At 38.3% G+C, this 23,315-nt stretch overlaps 1 protein-coding gene across 12 annotated transcripts in view; it reads right to left on the bottom strand.

Annotated features, from left to right (window-relative positions):
- Positions 1-1,256: 1,256 nt before the first annotated feature.
- LOC129730157 (uncharacterized) overlaps positions 1,257-23,315 on the bottom strand; it is a 39,007-nt gene continuing 16,948 nt past the window's right edge. For all 12 annotated transcript variants that reach the window (XM_055689256.1, XM_055689255.1, XM_055689252.1 and 9 more), the window contains 5 exons: positions 4,024-4,209; positions 3,417-3,950; positions 3,097-3,360; positions 2,830-3,036; positions 1,257-2,775 (listed from right to left, as the gene is read on the bottom strand). In XM_055689256.1, coding sequence (XP_055545231.1) covers positions 2,520-2,775; positions 2,830-3,036; positions 3,097-3,360; positions 3,417-3,950; positions 4,024-4,209 — 1,447 coding nt within the window. In that variant the 3' untranslated portion in view covers positions 1,257-2,519. The remainder of the gene's footprint in view (positions 2,776-2,829; positions 3,037-3,096; positions 3,361-3,416; positions 3,951-4,023; positions 4,210-23,315) is intronic.

Below are 23,315 nucleotides of genomic sequence, written 5' to 3'. Positions count from 1 at the left end.
TAAATCACCTTTAAAATAATTTATAACCAAAGCATTTTCAAATGCTGCAAATATGATTGATGAAATTAATATATTTTTCTGTCACTTACAAAAACTTTTATAACAGCGATAACAACTACACAAAAAGTGTATAATTGAGTTCTTGCTTTTCTATGAATTCATTTCTCAACCGCGGTCAAGTCAGCTATCGAGAATGTCTTACCATTTACTAATTTACGATTTTTTGTGCTGCGACTTGCTCATTACTATCAGCAGTCACGCATAAAAGCCCTAGCTTGCTGAAATTTAGTCTTCATTGTATAACCGATTACTGCAGCAAGAGGACGGTTGACTCTCACTGGAAACTGGCTCGACCTGCAGCGGACAAAGTAGTAGCTAATTTCAGCGCAGCAAGACTGATCAGGCAACTCATTCAATCGCAGCGTTCCACAGCAAACGGACCAACCGGTGGACTGAACAGCATTGCTGAACATATCTGGACATGTGAGAAAAATTTTGTCCGGTTCTGTCGCCACTGCTAATAATTATAAACGTGCCGGTAGCGTGTGTTGATGACCGTTATGTCTTGTTTGCTTGTATGTGTAGGATGTGCGGGGAGCAACAAGAGAACTAGAATCATCTTGTATTATCGGTAAATTTCTCTATTTGGAGAAATATCAAAGTATTTTCAAATGCCTCAAATCAGAATGGATAAAGTTGATATATTTTTAAACCTTGACAACGAAGACAATTAGCAAAAAGCGTATTTTTTGAGTTCTTGTTTTCTCTTTTCGCTTAGGGAAATTATCGTGATTTTTTTTTAAAATACACGAATTTATATGCTGGCATGAGTTTCATGATATCTGAGAACTTCCGCTTGAATCTCTTTGTTCTCCAATTTCAAACAGTTTCTTGGGTTTGATGTTTACTGAGAAAGTTAATTAGCTAAATTTAATGTTTGTCTTAGTAGTAAAGCTACTAACAAAGGTTTTTCTGTTTCAAATATGTATGAAGAGGAGGCGCTTAATATAAAATAGTTTCAGAGTTGCAAATTCGTCTACTATTTATTTTGATGGAATATAAAACTATCGCATTGCAACGTAATTTCTGGTGCGTTGAAATGCCTTCTCGAGCATGCGCACACTTATTTTTTTATGTGAGGCAAATTTGATAAGTAATCTATTCTGATTGACAATCGGTGCTTTATACGATAAAAACAGGGTAACGTAAAAGATTTGTTGAACGTAAAATAAAACAATAACCGAAACGGTTTGAATCAAAATCACTCTTTATTTTCGTATAGGAATTTCTTTCGCTTCTCAAAAAATTATTCGCATTACAATAAAAATATAATCGGACTAAAACACTTGCAGAACCGTTTGCCTGAACATATTTGTGGATTTCACGCAAGTTGTTTGCGGATCATTTTCTCTTCATCTACAGTAAAAAAGTAAGCATAAAGATTTGCGTTTTTTTTTTTGTATAAGAAGACGAACTACCGTCGAAAGAAAATACATCGCTTGAAGCAATTGGTTCGCAAATAGAGTTTTGTTCTCATCTCTGCTATTAAAACCGCAATAATTAAACGTAAATTGAACCTAACAGATGATTCTGACATGAGTGTTAGCTGTATCGTGTGGCTGTAGAATCGAGCATTATGTATCTATCAACAAATGTTTCATGAATTATCGCCTGGCTCTCGTGAATTTATTTAGCAAAAAAAAAAAAAAAAAATAGATGATAAAAAAAAAAAGATGATAAAAAAAAAAATTCACACTACTGCCATCCGACTTGTGGTAGCTTGCGCTCATATTGAACAGAAGAGTTTCAGGAGTGTATAAAATTATTCATTTTCCGTCCTTGTAGCATTTCCTCTCGAGCCGGTATGGCACATGACTTTGTTTCATCGCGGTGTCACATTCTCTCCGTAGCGCATTTTCCCGGGCAGTAAGCGGCTTACGTAAAAGTTTATCAATTCAACTGATCAATTCAAAAATAAAAGGTGTATCTGCATATGAACAAATGAAGACATGGCCCATTTTCTTGGCAATCGACGCGGAGAAAGTAAACGAAGGTGGAAATAACAGCTTCGTACGTCAATAAGATCTCGCAAAATCCCTGAATTCTGCACGCTTCCGTTGTAAACGAATGGCAATCCACCCCCACCCTGTCTGTTACTAACGTTTTTTAATTTCCTTCGTTTTCTCGCTATTAATAAGCGTTCTAGCAACCGCTCCGGTTGAGCTGACACGCAACCGAGGAAAGCATGTTTCCACACATTTACCATTTTAGTTCCTTTCTTTTCCTTCCGCGCTTCCTGCCATCAAAACTTATTCTATTTTTTGCAATTTACTCAACTCCCCGTGTCACCAGTTCATGTTTTTCACGTCACACGTCATGGTTTTTACCCATGTTTAAACTCTTCACTAAACCATGCCCACGTTGAGCGTTCCTTTTTCACTCGTTCGCACTCATCATCCTCTAAATTTATTTATTTTCTTTCTCGTTCCACATCGCAATAAACCCACCTCACACGTAACCTACTTTTGATTTTCCTTAAGCTTTTTAATGAACTCCTGCTGATATTCGCACTTTAGTTTGATGTCCGGGGGGCAAATCGACAGTCGAAACTCGAGCGAATCGTCCTCGCTCAGGTAGCCCTCCTGTCGGAGCCGCTCGTGGTGGATGTACTGCGGCCAGCCCCAGATTTTCTTCAGTTTGAACACGTTCACACCTTCCATCTTGATGTTGGCCGTCGGGTTCTGGTGCACCAGTTCCACCCGGTACTCGAAGCGGCTAGCGAAAAAGCGGTATGAATAACCCCTTCCAGAGTGTTAAGTTATCACTTACCTTCCGGAGACGCCCTCGAACAGTATCAAATAAACGCTCAGTTGGTTTCCCCTGCCTTCGTTGTGTCCGTTGGAGTAGATCAGCAGACGCCACGTGAAACCCAAATCATCGCAGAGTGGATCAGAATAAACGAAACCATCCTTCTGCTGTAGCTCGGAAAAGTTCTTCATCGTATAGGTGATGGTGTTGAACTCCGGTATCAGTTCTCTGGATAGTACGAGTTAGTTTAATACGAGTTAATGTTGTAAAAAAATATTCACAACCTACCGTTTCAACAATTCGTTCTCCCGCTTGACGTCCAACCGCACCAGCTGCTGGTATTCGCACTTTGCCTTGTAATTTGGTGGCCTGAGTGAAAAGCGGAAGTACAGTGCATCATGTTCCTCGTTGACGTATCCATTTGCACAGATCATATCCAGTCGGGCGAAACGGGCCCAACCGAAACGCTCCTGTATCTCGAACGTTTCCGTTCCCTCCATTTTAACCGTCTTAGTTTCGTCATTGTGCAGCAGCTCGACGCAATAATCGTAGCTGAAAAGCAAAGTTATCTGAAAAAATGAACCCATCTACCGCGCAAACCGTCTCACCTTCCGGGAATTCCTTCCAGTAGACGCAAATACACACTCAACCACTCGTCCCGTCCATCCTTATCCCCATTAGCATACACTATCAGCCGCCAGCAACAGCCAAGATCATCGTAACTGTTGTCCGAACAAATATCCTCATTACTCTGCCTTAGACTGGAAAAATTTCGCATTACGAAGATGTTCGAATTATACTCCGGATATGCTATCGTTTGGAGGGCGGTATTTTCCTCCCGTAGATTACGAATTCGCGTCAGATGCTGACTCAACTGGCTGTTGAATTGAAACAGTATCTTTTCCTCCTTGAGTGTCTGGTATTCCTCCTGGTACTGGCAGCGCAAGGCCAACGTGGCCGGTCTAATCGACAGCCGAATGTAGATGGAACCATCCTCGTTCAGATAGCCTTCCTCCAGGACCCGTTTGACCCGAATAAATTTTTGATAGCCACGGATCTCACCAACTCGAAAGTGATCCTCCGATTGGAACTTCACCTGCCGATGGGGGTCATCGTTTAGTAGCTCCACTATGTACTGGTACCTGTTTTGTACGAGAGGAAGGGAAATCTACATTCACAGCATCCTCCCCCAGTAAGACAAAATGAAATCGTTACCTTCCTGCGATACCGTCACACAGTTCGACATATGTGCTTAGATAGCGGTAGCTGGTGTTGTTGCCCTTGGGGTACACATTCAAGCGCCACCGAGATCCCACCGTGTCTGTGTACTGCTTGGAGAGCACGATGGACGTCGTCGGGTCACGTATGTTGCAGATCGTGATCACGTTGCTGTCGTATTCGCTGCGAAAACAGAAACGGAGAAATATTTGTTTGTTTAATGAAAATGATGAACAATTGCTTCGATTTTTTCGTCTCTGCCCGACAGTTGAAACTAGTTTGTCCTCCAATGGCTGGCAAGAAATTTCAATCTGTAACAAAAAGTAACTCTGCTGTGCCTTATGCCTTTGCAGAGCTGAATTTTTGTCATAGAATTTATCAGCGATTATTACAAATTTCGAAACCCCAACCGCTCGACTAATTTGCGTGGAGGTGATCTACTTGGACATACCTTTCTAAATGGTAAGCCTCGGCTTATAGACTGGCTTTCAATGTAAGCGGTAGTCGGTTCAAGAGAGGAAAGCTATTCTTTCTACGAACGGCTATCAAATTTAGTTACCGAGTATTTACGTGATTGATTGATGGAATGTTTTGTGTGATTTTACGCTCATTCTTTGAACTTATTCTGACATTTTTCAGAAACAAACAGATTTCGACTATGTAAAATGATTCTAGTGGTAATTTCAAAACATAAATCTCATAGTGATTAACTCTCTATAAACGTCTGTTTTCTGGACATTTTAAAATTTAAGGGCCCTATCACTGAAGACAAGGCGAGCAACTCGCTCGTCTCGTCTTCTGTAATAGGTCACTAAGTCTAAAAATGTTTTTGTCATCAATAGGCACTTGACTCAGTCAATTCGATTTTTTTTGTTAAGTTAGCATCAATAAACTCTAATTCTGTATTTCAACCCATCAATAAACTCGATGCGACACGATCTGCGTTTAATTCATGTATTACAATCCATGTAATCATGACTGATTAAGCTAAAATTTTGCACATGTAAATAATTTGAGTGTTCGGTTTTTCAAATTCGACAATGACATTTTTTCCATACATTGCCACCCTAACCTACACTGGTATTGGTATTGATGTTTTTTGATATTTGGTGAAATGGGACGGAATCCAAGCATTATTTTATCATTGTTAAAAGTACATGGTTACCAAATTTTTAATATTTTTGATGCCATAAAATTCAACAGAATCGTAACCATTTGAACATTTCTATATGCTAGCGCAGCCTGCTGTTGGCAGCGCTGACAACACGGGAGCAAAATTTGACACACGCAGTTGACTTGAAACTCGAAAAAAAACAGAAACCGGAATTTCGCACGGCGCCACACTTCAATGGAAAGTAAAGAAAAAAGTATACTTATTTTGAGTGATTACGCGACTCTTACGTGCCAGTATTTGTGGAAAATGTTCTTGTCGCTACCGCGAAAATATAAACAACACCGAGAGAGATGAAATAGTGATGTGAAAAATAGCAAGATTGGAACGTTTCGAAGATTTCAAGATGAAACCAAAGGTGCAAACTGATTAAATTAGGTGCTCTGAAGCTAGTTTGGCAGTTTCACAATAAATAATTGCAGGTTTGTTGAAAAACTAATAATATTGTATGAGGCATTCCCGAAATGCGGTAGTATGCAGGAGGAAGCCATCGGTTCTCTCATGCTCAGATTCCGTCCCGTTTCACCTGGAGATTTTTATCGTGCAATTTTGTAGAATCATGGTATTCATTAGAATACTCGTGTCGTATAAGCAAATACATGAACTGTACTATTTCTTTAATAGGTGTGATCTAATAAATTTACACTCTCTAAACTCCCTCAGGACACATGAGGCAGGGAAACAATTTCGTAAAAAATTCCTTAATTTTTTTTAACTGAAAACGTCATTTTGTGCTGTTAAAAGAGTTTATGTGCATGCAAAAGTTGGATATTGCGAAGTCACATCAATAGTGTATAAAATTCGGCCATTTTTGGCTGTTTCCACAAACCGGAAGTAGAACAATTTAAAATGGTGTCAGGTCGATTGTTGGCTTCTATGTATCATCACGATAACACAAATACCCATATTGAGGAGAGGTGGGCAATCCGCTCGCGAACTGATCCAGAGAGCTAGTTCTTCTCTTTTTAAAAAGCGGTAACTTATCCCTTACTTCAGGTAAAAAGCTGAAAACTGATTTTATTGATCAGATACCACAAGCGAGAGCCATGTGAAAGCTTTACATTCCTTTTACCAAGCGCAAAGTTGTGCGCAACTACAATAGAACTTACAGCAACCAGCTGCCACCGGCTGTCTGCTTCTGTTATGCATAACCTATCCACCAACCGCGAGAGCAAGCAAAAAATCACTTGCCACCATTCACCCACAGACTCAAAGGCACATGAATGGATATCTCGCAGCTGATCAAAAGTTCATCGGAAGAGTCAGTTCTTTTAGAAACGATCAAAAGATTTGTTTTGCCTTTCTCCTAGAAAGGCATAGCAATCACTGGAAAAACCAAAGGTATAAAAGTAATCCAGAGGGTCGAATCTCGTATATCAATCGAATTAGTTCGACGAGCTGAGCATTTTCTGTATGTGTGTGTGTGTGTGTGTGTGTGTGTGTGTGTGTGTGTATGTGTGTATGTATGTATGTAACGGTCTCCCAATCTCACTCGATTTTCTCAGAGATGGCTGGACCGATTTTCATGAAAATAATTGTAAATGAAAGTTCTAGTTACTTCATAAGATCCTATTGAAATTTATTATAATCTCATCTGTTATGTATCAAAATGTAAAAATTATGAAACTTCATTATCTCAGAAACTACACAACCGATTTGAATAAAAATGGTTCTAAATAAACGGGCTACCTAAAAAACCCTTAACTTTTGAATTTTATAAAGATTGGACTTGTCGTTCAAAAGCTATGGACAGAAGCGTGTTCCGGAGACTATTGAATCTCACTCATGTTTCTCAGAGATGGCTGGACCGATTTTAATAAAATCAGTGTCATATGGAAGGTCCAGTTTCCCCATGATACCCTATTGATTTTTTCTGCAATCGGACTATTACTTTGCCTGTTGTGTTTAAATATGTGAAATCCAGCTATAAAAAAAAAAAATATTCCGAAGACTACTCAAACTCACTCACTTTTCTCAGAGAATGTTGAACCGATTTTCACAAAATTAGTGTCAAATGAAAGATCTAGCTTCCTTATAACACCCTATTAAATTTTACTGTAATTGGACTTTAACTTCGCCTGTAATGAATCAAAATGTGATAATGACGAAACATCATTATCCAAGAAACTACACACCCGATTTGAACAATACTGATTTCAGATGAACGGGCTAGTTAAGGGTTAACTGACGAATCATTATGATTGTACACGTGGTTCAAAAGTTGTGAAAATCAAGTCATATTCGATATAGAAAAAAAATCTTACTATAAACAATCGAAACAAAAATTATATTTTAACGAATAATATATCGAGCCTACATATAACCTATATATGAGTACAGTGACGTTTCGATAATCCCACGATCAAAAAAAATTCGCGTCATATATTTGAAACATATTTATTTCATATTGTTCGCATGTGTTAATGTATGTTCATATATGTTTGAAGATTATGTTTTAAATGTTCGGTATGGTTTCACTGCTACCAATGATTTGTTATTTTAGAATGATAAATTAATCCAGCAAATATGATCAAGGGGTATTTTTTTCTGAAATGAAGGTTTCGTGTAAATCTATTTTAACAAATAATAAGTACGAAGGAGAAAGGCTTGGTCTGACCGCTAGGTGGATTAATTTAGGTTTTTTTTTAAACTGACTTCTGATCAGCCCACGAGTGGTCGCATGCATCTATACTCCCAAAAATGCATGAGAGTCACACTGCGGAAAACGTACAACTGAGTAAAACGCATTGGACGCAGGTAGAGATTTTGTTCTTCCTATTGATTCAATCATAAAACTAAAAATTTAAAACATACATTCATCCGAGGTAAATATATATGGCAGAATACCTTCATATGCAAAAATATTGTTGTTTTTTCGATTAGTACACTTTAATTGGTCTTTCAATAAAAGTTGCTATAGTTTTCTACTCATTGTTTACAACTCTGTTGTAAACCTGTCCTGTTTTGCGTTTATTTGTAACACGGCACTGACCCAAGTTTATATTTTTTTCGACATTTTCAAGAGCACACTCAATGTAAAGAAGTTTCTGAGGTTTATCTCAAAAGTGATGAAAAATAACACGGGACTGTTATGCATTTATGGGCAGTATATTCATCCAAATAACCAGTTAATAAGCTCTTTTCTTCCCACTGCTGCTATCCATTCGTGTGCCCTTGTGTCTGTGGGTGAACGGTGGCTAGTTAATTTTTGCGTGCTCTCGCAGCTGGTAGATGAGTTAAGCAAAGTAAAAGCAGACAGCCCACAGTGCATAATGGTCCCGAAACCAAATTTAGGAAGAAATTTAAGTCTAGAGATCTGTAGCAATATTTTAGAGAAAAACTTTCTTCTATAAAGTTGTTACAAATGATAAAGCGCTTATTTTGAAATTATCAAAAATTAGGGTGACCCAAATTTCTGATGAAATCAGGTATTTTTGTAGATAGAAGAAAAAGTTGTTCTACAATGTAATAGTTCCCTTAATTTAAAGTAACTTTGTTGAAAAAAATATTCTATCTTTAAAAATAACCGATTAATATTGAAAAAACACATTTTTCGCTCTAACTTTTTTATTTCAATTTTCACCTTTAAACTATCTTTGAACGACTTTTAGGTCTTTTTGAGTGAAACAATTTGCAATACTGACATTGTGAATACCTAATAGGGCGAGGAATCGTTACATGGAAAAAACGAAACTTGATAGCAGAAAGCAAGAACCAAGTTTTTTTGTTCTATTTGGGGCTCCAAACAATCCTCAACTTATCGGAAGTCGATTGGTTTTGTCTCAGCTGTGCGCATGGTATTTTAAATTATTATGGAAATTTGTATGGAAAAACCACCTTATTTGCATTTTCCATTCTAAAGAGCTCAAAAAGGCTCAAACAATAGGTTTCATGACTTCAAATGGTAGGTTTTTCTGATGCCTAACAACTTGGCCGAAGACACCAAAGAGCTGGGGTGTCCCAAAAAAATACTAGCGCTGTTCAAAGTTGAATATGTCGAAATTTATGTTGCAAATCATGTTTTCTGCCAACACTGCCAGTGTACCGGCGTTAGTCAGATTTCCATCAGAAGTAACCTCTGAAACACGTTGTAGATTCTATTTACGCCTAGAATAATGACATAAATTGGTTTGCTTGCTCCAGCTGAGTGTATAAACTCGTTACGACTGGTTACTTCTGATGGGAATCCTACTGACGCCGGTACATTAGTAATGTTGGCAGAAAACAAGGTTTTCTGCATTTAAATCGACATACTCAACTTTGAACAGCTATAGCTCTTCTTAGGGACATTCTAGCTCTTCAAAGTCTTCTGCAAAGTTGTTAGGCATCTAAAAAACTATACTTTAACATAATGAAATGCAATGCGTCAAGCGGAGACAAAACCAATCGACTTCAGTTAAGTTTAGGATTGTTTGAGGCCCCAAAAGGAATTAAAAAAAACTTGGTTTTGAAAAATCGATCACTTTTTTCCACCCTAATACCTAATTCTACTTAAAGTTGATAATGTTTTTCATCAATAATTATGCGTTTTTCATTTGTTTGTCATTCATTTTGGAGCAAACATAAAACAATTTAAAGGGCATATTTGACTCTATATATGGAGAAATTTTAAATGTTAGTTATTTTTTGTATTTGAATAAATTCAATTTAAAAATATGAAGAAAAAATCCTAAAAAATTTATATATTTTGTGGGTATGTAATAGCACAAAGATTTATTTTTGGTATTTTTTTCTTAAAACTAGAAGTAATTACCATTAATTTGAATCAAAAAGAACGAAAATCATTAAAAGTTATAAATTTTTGAAAATAAAATACATAGAATAGAACTGTTCTTTTATGGTCACCTTATTTCGGAATTGGTCACGCAGTGCTTCAACTGTACTCAAAATTGCAAGGATTGATCTTTGTTGAAAATAATCAAACCCGTATTTAGCTAGGAAATAGGGTGACCATAAACGGGAAACTGTGATAAACTTGAAATCTTTTGAGAAAGGTTCGACCAAAATCGATTCAGATCTTGCGGAATGGTAGGTAAAAGAATTTTCTCTTTTCGGGGTCAGGTACGCAAGTGGTAATCGAGTAGACATATTCTACAAAGTTGTTGATACCATCAAGATACACAACTCTTCTCGAGGTTTCAACATAGTATATCAAATAGTTGGCTTTTAAAATTAGTTTTAAGTCAGAATTTTACACGTTTTGCAATTATTATGTTTCAATAAATAGCACTATCTGGCAGCCAAACTTAACATCATTTAATAAGTCGTTGTGTAAACTCGAGGTGGGAAATCGATCCTGAATGACCATTTCCGATTTCGTTGAAACTTTTCACAGTTGCTCCTTTTTGCTAATAAGGTCATTTTATGATATCCGCTGACTCACGACTGCTACGCATATTAAATTTCAACAGGGCCACAGGGCAATTTTAACAGTGTATTTATTCTAGAACCACAATTTTGTTACCTTCAACTTTGCTGAAGACACCATGTCAATCAAACAAACCGTTTTGCTGATACAGGTCCGACTCGATTATACAGAGACTCGATTATATATGACTTATTTAGAGCCAATAAGTCGTAAGCAAACATCAATAAAATAAGAAACCATCCACATTCCACGTGGACAACTGGGGGAGAGGGGGGTATGTGTAATGTCCACGGTCCATACAATTTTTTTAGAATTTATATGGGCAGTTGTCCACGGAGGGGGAGGGGGGGGTCAAGTAAGTAAAAAATAGTCCACGTGGAATGTGGATGGCCCCTAACGCTTGTTAGAAAAGGGGAAAAAAATTTAAAAAAAAATTGAAAATTTTGTAAAAAAAGTAAAACAAAAATTTAAAGATTAAAATTTTTCAAAATTTGAGAAATTAAGTACAAACGAGTTGACAAATCAGTATACACTGATCAGAATTTTCCTTTTCATTTGACTGCAAAGTTTTTTAATAACTAAAAGATATATTTTTTTTGTAAAATATGTGCTTTCTGACTTTTAGGGGGATGAGTCAAATATAAAATTCTTCTTATTTACTCGAAAACAACAAATCATTTATGTAGAATGAATATTGAACTTTTTTTATGTAGTGAAAAAAATCGGAGACTATATATTATCTAGTCCGACCTGTATACAAAATATAAAAACTGTGATAAGTTCCAGCGAAATCGGAGATGACATGCTGAAAAAAAAATTCACCTAGTTTCCATGTATTGTGCTGTCAAAAAAAGTGGAAGAACTTGAAGGAAAACTAATTTATTTCTCATGAAGACACATTCCCAATGAATAAAAAAAAAACTAACAAAAAATATTGAACATTTGAGAAAGGTCCGTTACCGGCTTTCCGTTGAAGTTTTCTTATGATGCCGAGACAAGAGCGTTGTACGGCCTTCAAGTCCGCTTTTGGAATGCATCCCTTGATTCTACCGATCAACTGTTTGCAATTCTTTGATCTCTTTGATTGGACGACACTGAGGTGAATTGGGTTGCGTATTAGGGGTACAAATGGAGTCGAGTGGTTGTTCAGAAACGTTTGTGTTTTTTTGACGTGCTGTGATGACATTTTCTCTAGCCAAAACACATATTTTTCATTTCTATGGTGTTTTGGAAGAAACAGAATCACAATGTTGTTCAATCATTCGTTCTGGTATATATTTTGATTGGTAGCTAAACTTGAACCATGATTTGACAGAAAGAAAAAAATCCTTTTCTGTCCACTACTCTGGCCGGTCTTCCACTACCTTCCTGGCGAATTATCCAGCTTTCCACGAGCGGTAATGGCGAACAGTACACGCAGCCCATTTTGACGTTTTCGATAGGTCAGCAAATTTTTAATCGCAGTAACGGAGTGAAAAACACAGAAATGTTGCATCGTAGCATAGCAACTTTAATAAACAGTTTTGTTTATTTTGATCCGCGCATGCGCACGACGAAATTTAAATAACAAAACGCCCATTGTTTGTTGAAGTTGCTATGTTACGTTACGACGTTGTTATGTTTTCTACTCCGTTACTGCGATTGAAAATTCCCTGACCTACAGAAAACGTCAGAATGGGCTGCGTGCACTGTCCGCCATTACCGCTCGTAGAAAGCTGGATACTTGAGGTTCGCAGGAAGCCATATATAATAGAAACCGGAAGATTTTCGCTTTTAAAATGGTTTACCATGAACTTTTCGCCAAAAATATTGTGCAGTTCATAGCGAACTGTACAACGCCGCCATTTTGAACCAAACTAAGCATGCATAAACAAAACAAAAATACTAGCATAAAGAGGAAAGGTAGAGCTATCATATACACATTCTCATTCCTCTCTGAGCGTGTTTTTTTGTGGAGTAAAAGAGCCCCAAACAAATTCCAGATTTTTAGTTGTCACCCGTTATAATGCTCACATTCAGATGTTTTCCAGAAACCGGAAAACATCGGCATATTGGATTTCGAAGAGGCATGTGCCTCTGAGCGTCATTTTGCTTCCGGAAATATTCATATTGGATGGCATTTGGTCATTTTCGGCTGTTTTAAGACACCGGAAGTTGCCACGTTAGAATTCAAAATGGTGTCTGTTGTCGAGCTCTTTACTTCTCTGTATCATTCTGGTTTCGAATACCCAATTGAGGTGGAAATCGGTCATTTTGGGCTGTTTTTTTTTCAACCGGAAGTCGCCATCTTGAATTCTTGGATTCAAAAACGGCGTGTGTTCATCCCACACATTTTAGGTTGTTTTCCGGAAAAATTGGTTAAAATATCTGTTTCATTTGCTTGGAAGACCCCCTCCCATCTATCCAGACAATCAATTTATACTTTTATACTCGGATAACAAATGTTTGAGAAATATCATAAATGATAGATCCTCTGTGCCTGATTTTCTCGTTGCTAAAGAGTAAATTATAGAATATTCAACACACATTTCGATTATCTTATTGCTTTTGCTAGTAAATCAGCCTAAATTTGGAATATTTCGAAAACAAATGCCATCAGAGAGTCGATTTTGGAATAAGTGGAAATTTTCTAAATGGTCCAAAATTTAGCCATCACAAAAAATCGGTTATAACTTCTAATTTTTACATAGTAAAAAATGAAGTCACAATTTGTTTTGAGTTTTTCTTTACCCAAGTTTCATTGAAATCGGAGCCAAACTAAATTTGATCGGTCATTAGGTGAAAATTACTTTACCTTCAATTCTTCGCGTTTTTCGTATCTGAATATGTCGGATAAACCTACTTTCTGTTTGACTCGAGCCTTTTACTATACACTTCACTCGTAAGTATATAGATGACGTATGACAGAGCTTCCATTTATTATTATAATGTCAATAAATAATTCAATCAATCAGTGCTCCAAGATTTTTATTTTTCATTTTTAGGCCCACGTTAGTTAAACGTAAGAAAAAGTCTGATTAGATCATTCAGCAAATGTCTTAAGTTCAGGATAGTGGAAAACCTTTACTTGTCGAAAACCCACAAATGGACAGTGCAATGCAGAAAAAACGACCTTCAACTGTGTTTTCCACGCGAACACATGTTACCTAATTTGAATACCAATCTCTTGCCTGCAAAACCGCGTTCATGACCAACTCCATACTTGTGTCCATACTACCAACATCGCTACCGCGACGATCAATGCCTTTCTACCAACTCTATTAGGTCCGTCCTACTGTACCAGAAGCTGCCACGTACTCGTGCGGTTTCAAAATGTTTACACATCTGAACCGGTAAGTGGCGACCTACTCGAAAAAGCAGTAGGAGCGCTTCAATTGGGTTTCAAACACGGAAACCGTGTGCCGCATACGAAAAGGGCTATATGTAACAAGGAGGTTGGTTTGGATTAGTTGGAGCCCTCATCAGTCAGCATCATCATCGTTGCGTACCCTCCCTCACAACTGTTTACGTTCCCCGCACCCTCGAAAGGGCCGAAAGTGGAGTGAAGGGCAATCCGCAGAATCTTGTGCACCTAGCGCTGAATCATCTCTGCGCACGCGAAACCGCCGCCGTCGTCGTCCCGGCTAATGTGTGAAGATCAATCATAAAAATTTTAATTGGCCTCTTGGTTAATCGGTCCGGCATCGTAGGTAAACTAGGTGCTTCTAATGATGATCATTTGCACTCTAAATCGGGGGCCGTCGGCGGTAAAAATAGCTCCCGCGTTACGATCTTGATTTTTCGAAACGGTTCGACGCGCCGCAGGACTTTGTAGGGCAAAAAAAAAATTACGCGATTTTGGTTGTGATAGAAAGAACACGCTAAGCCGACAGGGCTTAAATTCTAAACCAGAAACTGCGGATAGGGGTGCATTGGCTATGAAGTTAACATATTAATTTAATGGTTGTTAATTATTACTGCTGCTTGTGCGGTCGCGGTGTTTGCCACAAAAGATTGTGGGACAAAGCGAGAGAAAGATTAAAAGTGGTCGGATGGACGAATCGTCCATCGTCCTTGCAGTGCTCTGACCCATCTGTTCTGATCCTTACTTTCATCTGGCTAGAGGCTGAGGATTATTTACATACGGGGCGTATGCGCTTTGTTCGTCTTGGCTGTCAGTCAAAAGCGGTTGCGCTAAAATAAACATTGTTTAGAGAGCGATTCAATTAAGGCATAATTGAATCTAATTTAAATACTACAAATTTCAGGTTAACCACTTGTTCGACATGTGTCACTGTCGTCGTTGTCGGTGGCGGCGGTTGGATGCGGTATTTGAAACAGTTTTGGATTAGGTGGACCCACTTGACGCACAGTTCGTTCGGTGTGTGTGCCGTTCAGGGGCGACTCGTCCATAGGTGCAACCTGTGCACTGCACACTGGGACGCCAGCAAAAAATATATTTCAAACGCAAATTTTAATTTATATTTAAGTGGTTTTCATTTTCACTTTTAAATAGTATCAGAGAAAATGACTTGCGTGATTACGCGGACATGATTGTGACTACTTTCCCAAATTGTGATTTAAAGAATTCTCAGTTGAACAGGCAGGTTCAAAAGGCACGAGTCGCCCCTGGTGCCGTTGTTGTAGCAGGGAGGAAGGTGGCAGCTGATCCTCATCAGCTGTGATCGTGACTGACATTTTAGAACCGTTTCAAACATGCTCGAGGATGGATGGCAGTCGGCGCGTCCCCCTTGTTAGAAGGCTATTACGACAATTGTATTTAGTGCTGTGGAGCTCCACTTGGCGCCGGTAGATCTTACAGTAGAATGGGATTGATCAGCAAGCAACTGTTTGACGGCGTGAGAAAAGCATCTTTTATCGAACTTATTAATAATGAATCAGGGAAGCAGTTTCAACTGCATCAATCATTCCGAAGCCTGCATGAAGAATGCATCATAGTTATAACGCGACTCCTATCAAGAGTAAAACCATAATTTATTTTAACCCTTAAATGCGCAATGTTGTTTTGAAACAACACTACTAAAAACGTTTTAAAATATATATATATTTCAGTATTTTTTAGAAATATAATTAATTAGAACAGCTCTCTAGACTCTAACGAAGAAAACTTAACTGCTGGAAGTGCTGTATTTTAATGTTTTGTTTTTATTTTCGCTGTCAAAATCTCAGAAACGAAAAAAAACATGGCAAGATTTCCGACTGGTGCTGACTGTCTTTGTAAATAAATTTTAAAATAAGGTTAGTGGTTAGTGAAAATGTCTGAATTATCAGTAAATATACTAACAAAAGGTCAATTTTACAGTTACTGTTAACAAAAGTAATTGTTTCGACTTTATTCTGCGATAAAGTCACAGTGTTGTTTAAAAACAACATGATAATATGCACATTAAAAAGTAAATCTTTCAATTTTTTTATGCATATTGGTTAGTTTTAGAGCAGTAGTTAGTCGTTTTTTTATTTGATTTCTGCTCATGGTGATGTCGATATTTTCGCAGTGCTGGTTATAGTGACGCATCATGCGATTTATTGGGCCATTTTTTGAGTAGTTTGTTCTGTGAGAATTTTCCGAAAATATTTTACGATTTCTTAATTGACGACTGGGTGCATAAAAATTTAGTTGTGATAATAATTGAGTAGATTGCATGCGTTGAGAAATAATGTCATTGATAAAATAAAGCATTGAAGGATCGCGGCGTTCTTTAAGTGCTTGTATGTCTATAAGCATGCAGCGTGCTTCATATGATGGTAAGGGAAATGATGTCCAATTTAGCTTACGAAGCGCGTACAAAAGAAATTGTTTTTGGACAGATTCAATGCGTTCTTCATGTGTGGCAATATAGGGATTCCATACAATGCTACAATATTCCAGAATTGGTCGGACGTATGTAATATATAATAGTTTGATTGTATATGGGTCTTGAAAATTGTGGCCGAAGCGTTTTATAAAGCCCAGCATACTATTTGCTTTGTTGATAATTGTATTATAATGTTCTATGAATGTGAGTTTGGAGTCTAAGATTACGCCTAGGTCCCTAACGATTTTGCATTTTTCTACTGGTTGGTTTCCTAAGAAAATGTTTGTTGGTGGTGTTACTGTTTTTCTGCTAAAGGCTATTGAATTACATTTTTTAATGTTGAGTTGTAATAGGCTTTTGTTGCACCAAGTGTAGAATACATTAATTTCATTCTGGAATATTTCGAAGTCTTCTGCATTGGTTATTTCTATAAAGAGCTTCATGTCATCAGCATATACAAGCACAGGTATTGACTTAAGAAGAAAGGAAATGTCATTTACGTATAATATAAAAAGAAGAGGGCCCAGGTGGGAACCTTGAGGAACCCCAGAAGTTACTTCTATTGGGTTTGAAAAGGAATTTTGAAAGCGGACTATTTGTGTTCGTCTTGTTAAGTATGACTGCAGCCATTCCAAAAATTTTGTTTCAGTTCCGTATTTTTCGAGCTTGAAGAGTAATAATGGTATGTCGATTCTGTCAAATGCCTTGCTAAAGTCCGTATAAAGAGCTTCTACGTGGTTACCGTTGTCCATTACAGTCAGAGTGAAAGTTATGAATTCCAAAAGATTTGTGGTAGTTGATCGGCCTTTGTAAAAGCCGTGCTGTTGAGTTGTAATTTGGTGTTTTACTTGTTGAAAGATTTTTTCATTAATTATTGATTCAAATAAACCTGATTCAAAGTAAACCTGTTAAACAAAGATTTTATGTTTTTAAATGATTTTTTAATGTCGTGAGCATTTAAGGGTTAACCCATTAGTTAAAAAACCCCCCTGAACTGTCAAGATATTGATGTGAATGCTAAATGGTGCTTCTTAACACCTCATAATGTTATCAAACATTAATTAACTTCAGACAAGCCTCCAAGTGTGATGAGTTAGTTTTAACTTGACAGAAATTGACTTGCAGAATCAAAAGTGTTACCTGCACATCAACCAAATTTTTTGTAAAAATGAACACACTCTTTTACAAAGCGAGTTGTCATAAAGAAGCAATATCTGAACTAACTAATTAAATTCAGCTTTAAGAAATCTTTAAATAACAAATGAAATCGAAATGTGTTAATATCGGAAGTTACTCTATGTACCGCACCATACAGTTTGGGCACACTGGAAAAACTCTGCCATTGAACCGTGCTTCTCTGTCTGTGTGACGGATTGGCTGCATTCTTTTGTGTACACAAGTTCTGTCATTTTCATGCAAGTAAGTGATTTTTCATTGTTTTATTAAAAATGCAAGGACTTTAACCGTAACGCCGCAAAAATATTGTGCGCAAATAGTAAACTGTATGAGAAGTGTCACCGAGAAAATTGGTAAAAGGAGAAGGTTTCGAAAGTTTTGGTGGGAGAACTTTTCCGAGGCTCTTCCACAACGTAGCTGAAAAATGTGGCGCAGTATGACCGGAAGTCGGAAGGAAAACCAAAGAGACGTTGAATCACAAAAGATCAGCATCAGTAAGTGATATTGGGGGAAAAGGTGGGTACATTTGTATCAAACGTTGAGCGTACTAGAAAGAGATTTGGCTTGAAGAAGTCCGTAATAAGAGGCATCCGTTAAACCGAGCTGCGTAGCCGCAAGGTTACAGAGTCCGCTTTGTCAAACGGATGGTCGTGGGTTCGAATCTTAGTAGAATCAGGCCATTCGATGTCGAAAAGGACTTTAAGTATGAGTTTATTCTCAGGCTCCCCACCACTTACCCTTCCTTTACGCTGAATTCTGTAATACCCTTGCGTGAAAAATAAGTCCCTCTTATCATTAAAACTGGCCAGAAGGACGCACGACGAATCTTCTCCAGGGTATATTATAATTGGCGGTATTTGGCAGGAGGAAGGAGAAACAGTTGTAAAATTCGAATAATACCAGGTTAATGTGGCCATTTCCATTGAAAATCACCTGTACTGAACCTTATTAAAATTGTTCAAGGAAAAGTGCTTTAACTTGGATATGATAAATAAACAGACAAAATGAAAAAAAATATTTTAAAAGTAGATAAGTCAGAGAATTTAGAAATCAAAATATCCATTTTGATGGAACTAGTTACAGAAAATATCGATAATAACCTTGAAAAGATAACACTATCAGAAAAATGATAAATTTTATCCTCTGGGTAGCCAAAATTTGCCAATCGTTGAAGGGTCAACTACGTTTTAGCAAATCTTTCTCACTATTCGAGGTTTTCTGCCATTTCCAAGCATGATCATATCGAAATTGCATCACTTTCGACAGCTGATAGAATTCCCACAGCTTGACAGATACACATACCGTCGCAAGTGTACCAAAAAACCAAGCAGTTTTGATTTGTAAACCCATCGTAGCAAACCACCCCCGAACCGAAGCATGCGGATCGAACGCATTTCACTCACATGACCCGGCATCGAATCGAAACGAAAGAAAAAAACAGCCTGATTTAGCCGAATAATTAGTGCACAAGTTTAACCACATCAAGGTTTTTCTCTTTCTCTCTAGCTCTTTCTCTCTCTGTCTATTACATTCTCGTTCTCGCTAAAAATATCGATCTACATAATGATTGCTGCCTCTCGAAGCAGATGCCGGTCGTCTTCGGCGGAGCAGACAGCAGCATTTCTTCGAAGTGGGCGGTGGTGGATCGGGGTAGGCATCGGGAGACGAATGCGCGCTACTGCCAGAGTCCGGCGAAATCACGGCGGCTAGATTTTTCGGGGGCAAAATGTTGTTACAAGGCGCATATTTGATGATTTTAATGATGCGTAAAACGCGGTACCAGCAGCAGCGGGGAGAACCGAAAATTCCACCTTAAAGTAGCTGGCAAATTTGTTGGATAAATAGCGGCTCTTCGGCTCATTTATGGCACCGGTACTGCCCGCGTGTCGAGGGCAAGCATTTTGAGGATTAATCTGTACCGATTACGGTGCCGTATAGCGGTCACATGTTGGAGAATGTTACTCTCCGCGTCGGTTGTGGTCTGTTGCATAAATACGCACAAAGGCCAATTGGAGACGATCGCGATGCGCTGATGCACGGTGTGTATGCGGGTGGCATCGCTGGGTGTCTGCCAGGTTGCAAACGGGAGATGCAAACGGGTGATAATTAAGTGTACGCTTGATCCCAGAGGTTCGGAACCACATTGCACCGATCAGGCAAACTTGTAGTAGCCGGTTACTGTACCTGCTATGCATCCGGGAAGGGATGCGCCTTCGATACTTTCGAACGCAGCTTTACATAAGGAGTTTTTTCTAAACTATGTGATCATCAAGGGGTTAAGGATTGCCGATATTTTGTAAAATGAATCTTTTTTTTTTCGGAATACTCCACACAGAACTGCAAGTTTAGCTCTGAGGTGCAGTAAATATGTGATGATCTTAACTAAAGACACTGTCGAATGTGAGGCCTAGATATTCGAAGTTGCCTACTCGGTGAATTTCAATTGTATGAATTTGAATGTCCGGAAGCTCCGCAACAGTACGTTATCATTAGAGACAGTGGTAATTCGCGGCAAAAAAATTGAAAATTCGCGGGTGGCAAAATAGAAAGTATTCAAAATTCGCGGTAATTTTGCGGCAACCTTCTTCTTCGGAAAACAAGAAACAACTGGTTTATTTAATCATTATATTTAATTGACTGGTTTATTCAATTATATATTTAACCTTATGATTCATGATATCTTTGCATTGACAAGTACATACTGTGTCAAATTGTCCTCAGCCAAATTTTGGTGTCGATAGGCTCGTATTTTTCAAGTTATACTGGATCACGCTGCGTTCCGTATCTACCAAGTTCCCGGGAATCGCTTGTCCATGTTGCTGGTTTTGATGAATTCCGAAGGTTTTAAATCGAAATATTTCATGAATGACATAGAATGTTGCTATTTTTCATTACTTTCGCGGCATTTCGCGGGTTTTCATGAATTTCGCGGCTGATGCCGAATTTCGCGGAATTCGCGGCTTCCGCGAAATCGCGATTTACCACTGTCCCTAGTTATCATGTACGTTATAAATTCAGTGCTAGGAGGTTAGCTTCCGAAGTTATACAAAATCATAACCATTTTTTTCTAAAATAGACGTATATGCCCTCCAGACAGTGGTTAAAATTATCAAATGAGTTTCGCAACATTGAAACTCAGCTTTTTCGTCGTGTAGGTGATACATATTACCATGACAATCGGTTTCACTATCCGATATGCGATCTAAACAAAAGTGTTCATCGTTACTTGACGTCTCAAAATGAATATAATACCCAACAAGAACGAAACAGAAGACATTCGGATCGGTTTATCTATCAATTCAAAAATAGCAACCGTGAAAATGAAACTCAAAGGCAAAAAAATCAATTTCGATTTGAGGTACTGATATTTTTTGAAGTGCAGTTACATTTTTTTATTTCGAAAATAATCTGAAATGGATAGCCATACCAACTGGAAGCTCTTCTCATGATAACGATATTAACAAAACTAGAAAGCTTTGTGCAACTATGGTTATCGTCCATGTGTTTTCAACGTTGTAAAAAGTGCTTCAACATTACAAACCTTCTTTTAGGGAAGCGTACGCTACAGGAAGTTGCTTTACCGCTGACTGCACGTGGGCGATGTCAAATTGATGTTGGGAGCGAACGCAAACATTCCTAAGTCGTTTTGGACGTCTGGAATATCATCCGGCATTTCCGTACTGGTCATTCTTTTGAAGCGTATGAGCATGGTTCATTCAAAGATGATGAAATTACACAGAAGAAACCAAGAATCATCACCAATAGACAGGTCGATTTAGCTGATCAATTGTTCATGAATTCAAATAATAAGTTTGTTATTATGATTGAACTTATTTATGAGAAATATCATTTATTAGAATAAACGTATTAAACGTTATAACTAAAAAAAAATTATATGAATTATATACGATGATGGCTGCTGTGATTACGTATGAACTGGTCAAGGTCAGTCGGTTGCCCAGAAATTTAATATTGAATATTGCATCTGAGCTCAACGTAATACAAATATTCAGTACAAGTTATTGACACTGATATTCGTTCTCATTTCCGTGATGATGATAATGAATTTTGACAATATATAAACGAATGTGAACTTTGACTGAGGAATAAATACCAACAAATGTGTTCATCGAAAATCAACATTTCGATCTGTCTAGCGACCGTTGTCTAGCTACAGTTTATGTTTGTGCGTAGAAAATTATTTGACGCTAAGGTTGGCTTGATATCAGTCTGTTTGAGTTTCTAGGTGGTGATTTTTCTCAGCACTGCCTCCAGATTTGTACACATAGGCGCATTTCATGCATCTTATACGGTCATTTTTTTACCAAATAATGGTTCCCTGAACGGAGTTGAGCAGTGTACGACCCCTTTCCCATCAGCATACGACCAAAGTTTTCACCGGGGGTTGGTTACCCGATCCCCGCTAAGGTTACTCGTATCCAGCTCGGACCCTCGTGAAGGTTGGGATAGGAGCTGCTGGACAGTTGCTGTTCAACATCGCCCTTGTAGGTGCAGTACGAAGAGCAAACGTGCAAAGAAACGGCACGCTCATCACGAATTCTCACATGCTTCTTGGTTTTGCGGACGACATTGATATAATCAGTATCGACCGTAGGGCCGTGGAGGAGGCCTACGTGCCTTTCAAGAGGGAAGCTGCGAGATTGGGACTTGTCTTTAATTCTACCAAAACAAAGTACATGGTAGCTGGCAGGGAGCGTGAGAGTTCCCGTGGTGTTGGTGCTGAGGTGAAGATAGATGGGGGACGATTTGAAGTGGTTGACGAAAGCCGTGAAGTGGAACGACGAGTTGCTGCTGCAAACGAGGCCTTTTCCGGACTACGTAGCCAACTAAGGTCCTATAGTTTGCAAACTCGCACAAAACTAGCGCTGTATAGGAAGCTGATACTCCCAGTGGCCCTACAGTGAATCGTGGCATGCACAAGAGTGAGAATGCGGGGTGAGGGGATGATTCCATTTACGCTGCTTACTTGTGTGTGTGTCATTAAGTCTACCTCATGCGAAACATAAGATAGACCACGAGGAATCCGTTCTATGGATTGCTAGACTGATTTAGTTAGATGTTATGAATTCTCACTGTTTTTTCAATTGAAATGCAACTTTATTTAGAGAAAGCATGAAACGGCTACGGCGCTGAAAGTTTGTGAAACTTTACTCCACTCTTTTGCAGGAAAGTTTTGAGTTCTATAGCCGTGAATTGGGGCCCGTTGTCGGACACGCCTGTAATGGTTGCTCCAAAAGCAGAGAATATTTCTTTGAGAATTTTTGGAGATATATCTGCGTTCAAATGCACTTTTGCTGGTGCTCATATCAGCTTAGCGAGGACTTCACTGAAGATGCAATTATAGTTGTCCAAGAGTTTCGACAGTTGCTCAGCTGTTAGTGCTTGTGATTGTTTTAACAGACGTATCGATACTGAAGAGGCGGTGTAAAATGAGCTATCCATTCACGTCCAAATAAAGTGGGGTCCATCGATCTTAATGGTTATCATTTTCTTATCAGTAAAAGGAATGTAGTAATTATTTAGCGACTGTACTAAATCAACTTCGGAAACTGGATTCTCTTCTGAATGCACCTTGTCGTTAGAAGAATTTTGCGTTGACGGCTTACCAGATCTGCAGACTTCAGCTATGTGACCCTTTCTTTTACAATTATTGCAGATGACATCGCGAAAACGGCATCGCATTTCGCAGGTGTTGACCACCACAACCGTTGCAGGCACCCGATTCACTGTTATGATTACTGCTGGTTTGCTGTTTTCC

The sequence above is a fragment of the Wyeomyia smithii genome, chromosome 3 (assembly GCF_029784165.1).
Source record: "Wyeomyia smithii strain HCP4-BCI-WySm-NY-G18 chromosome 3, ASM2978416v1, whole genome shotgun sequence".
NCBI classification, from domain to species: domain Eukaryota; kingdom Metazoa; phylum Arthropoda; class Insecta; order Diptera; family Culicidae; genus Wyeomyia; species Wyeomyia smithii.
This window is presented reverse-complemented; position numbering and strand designations above follow the sequence as displayed.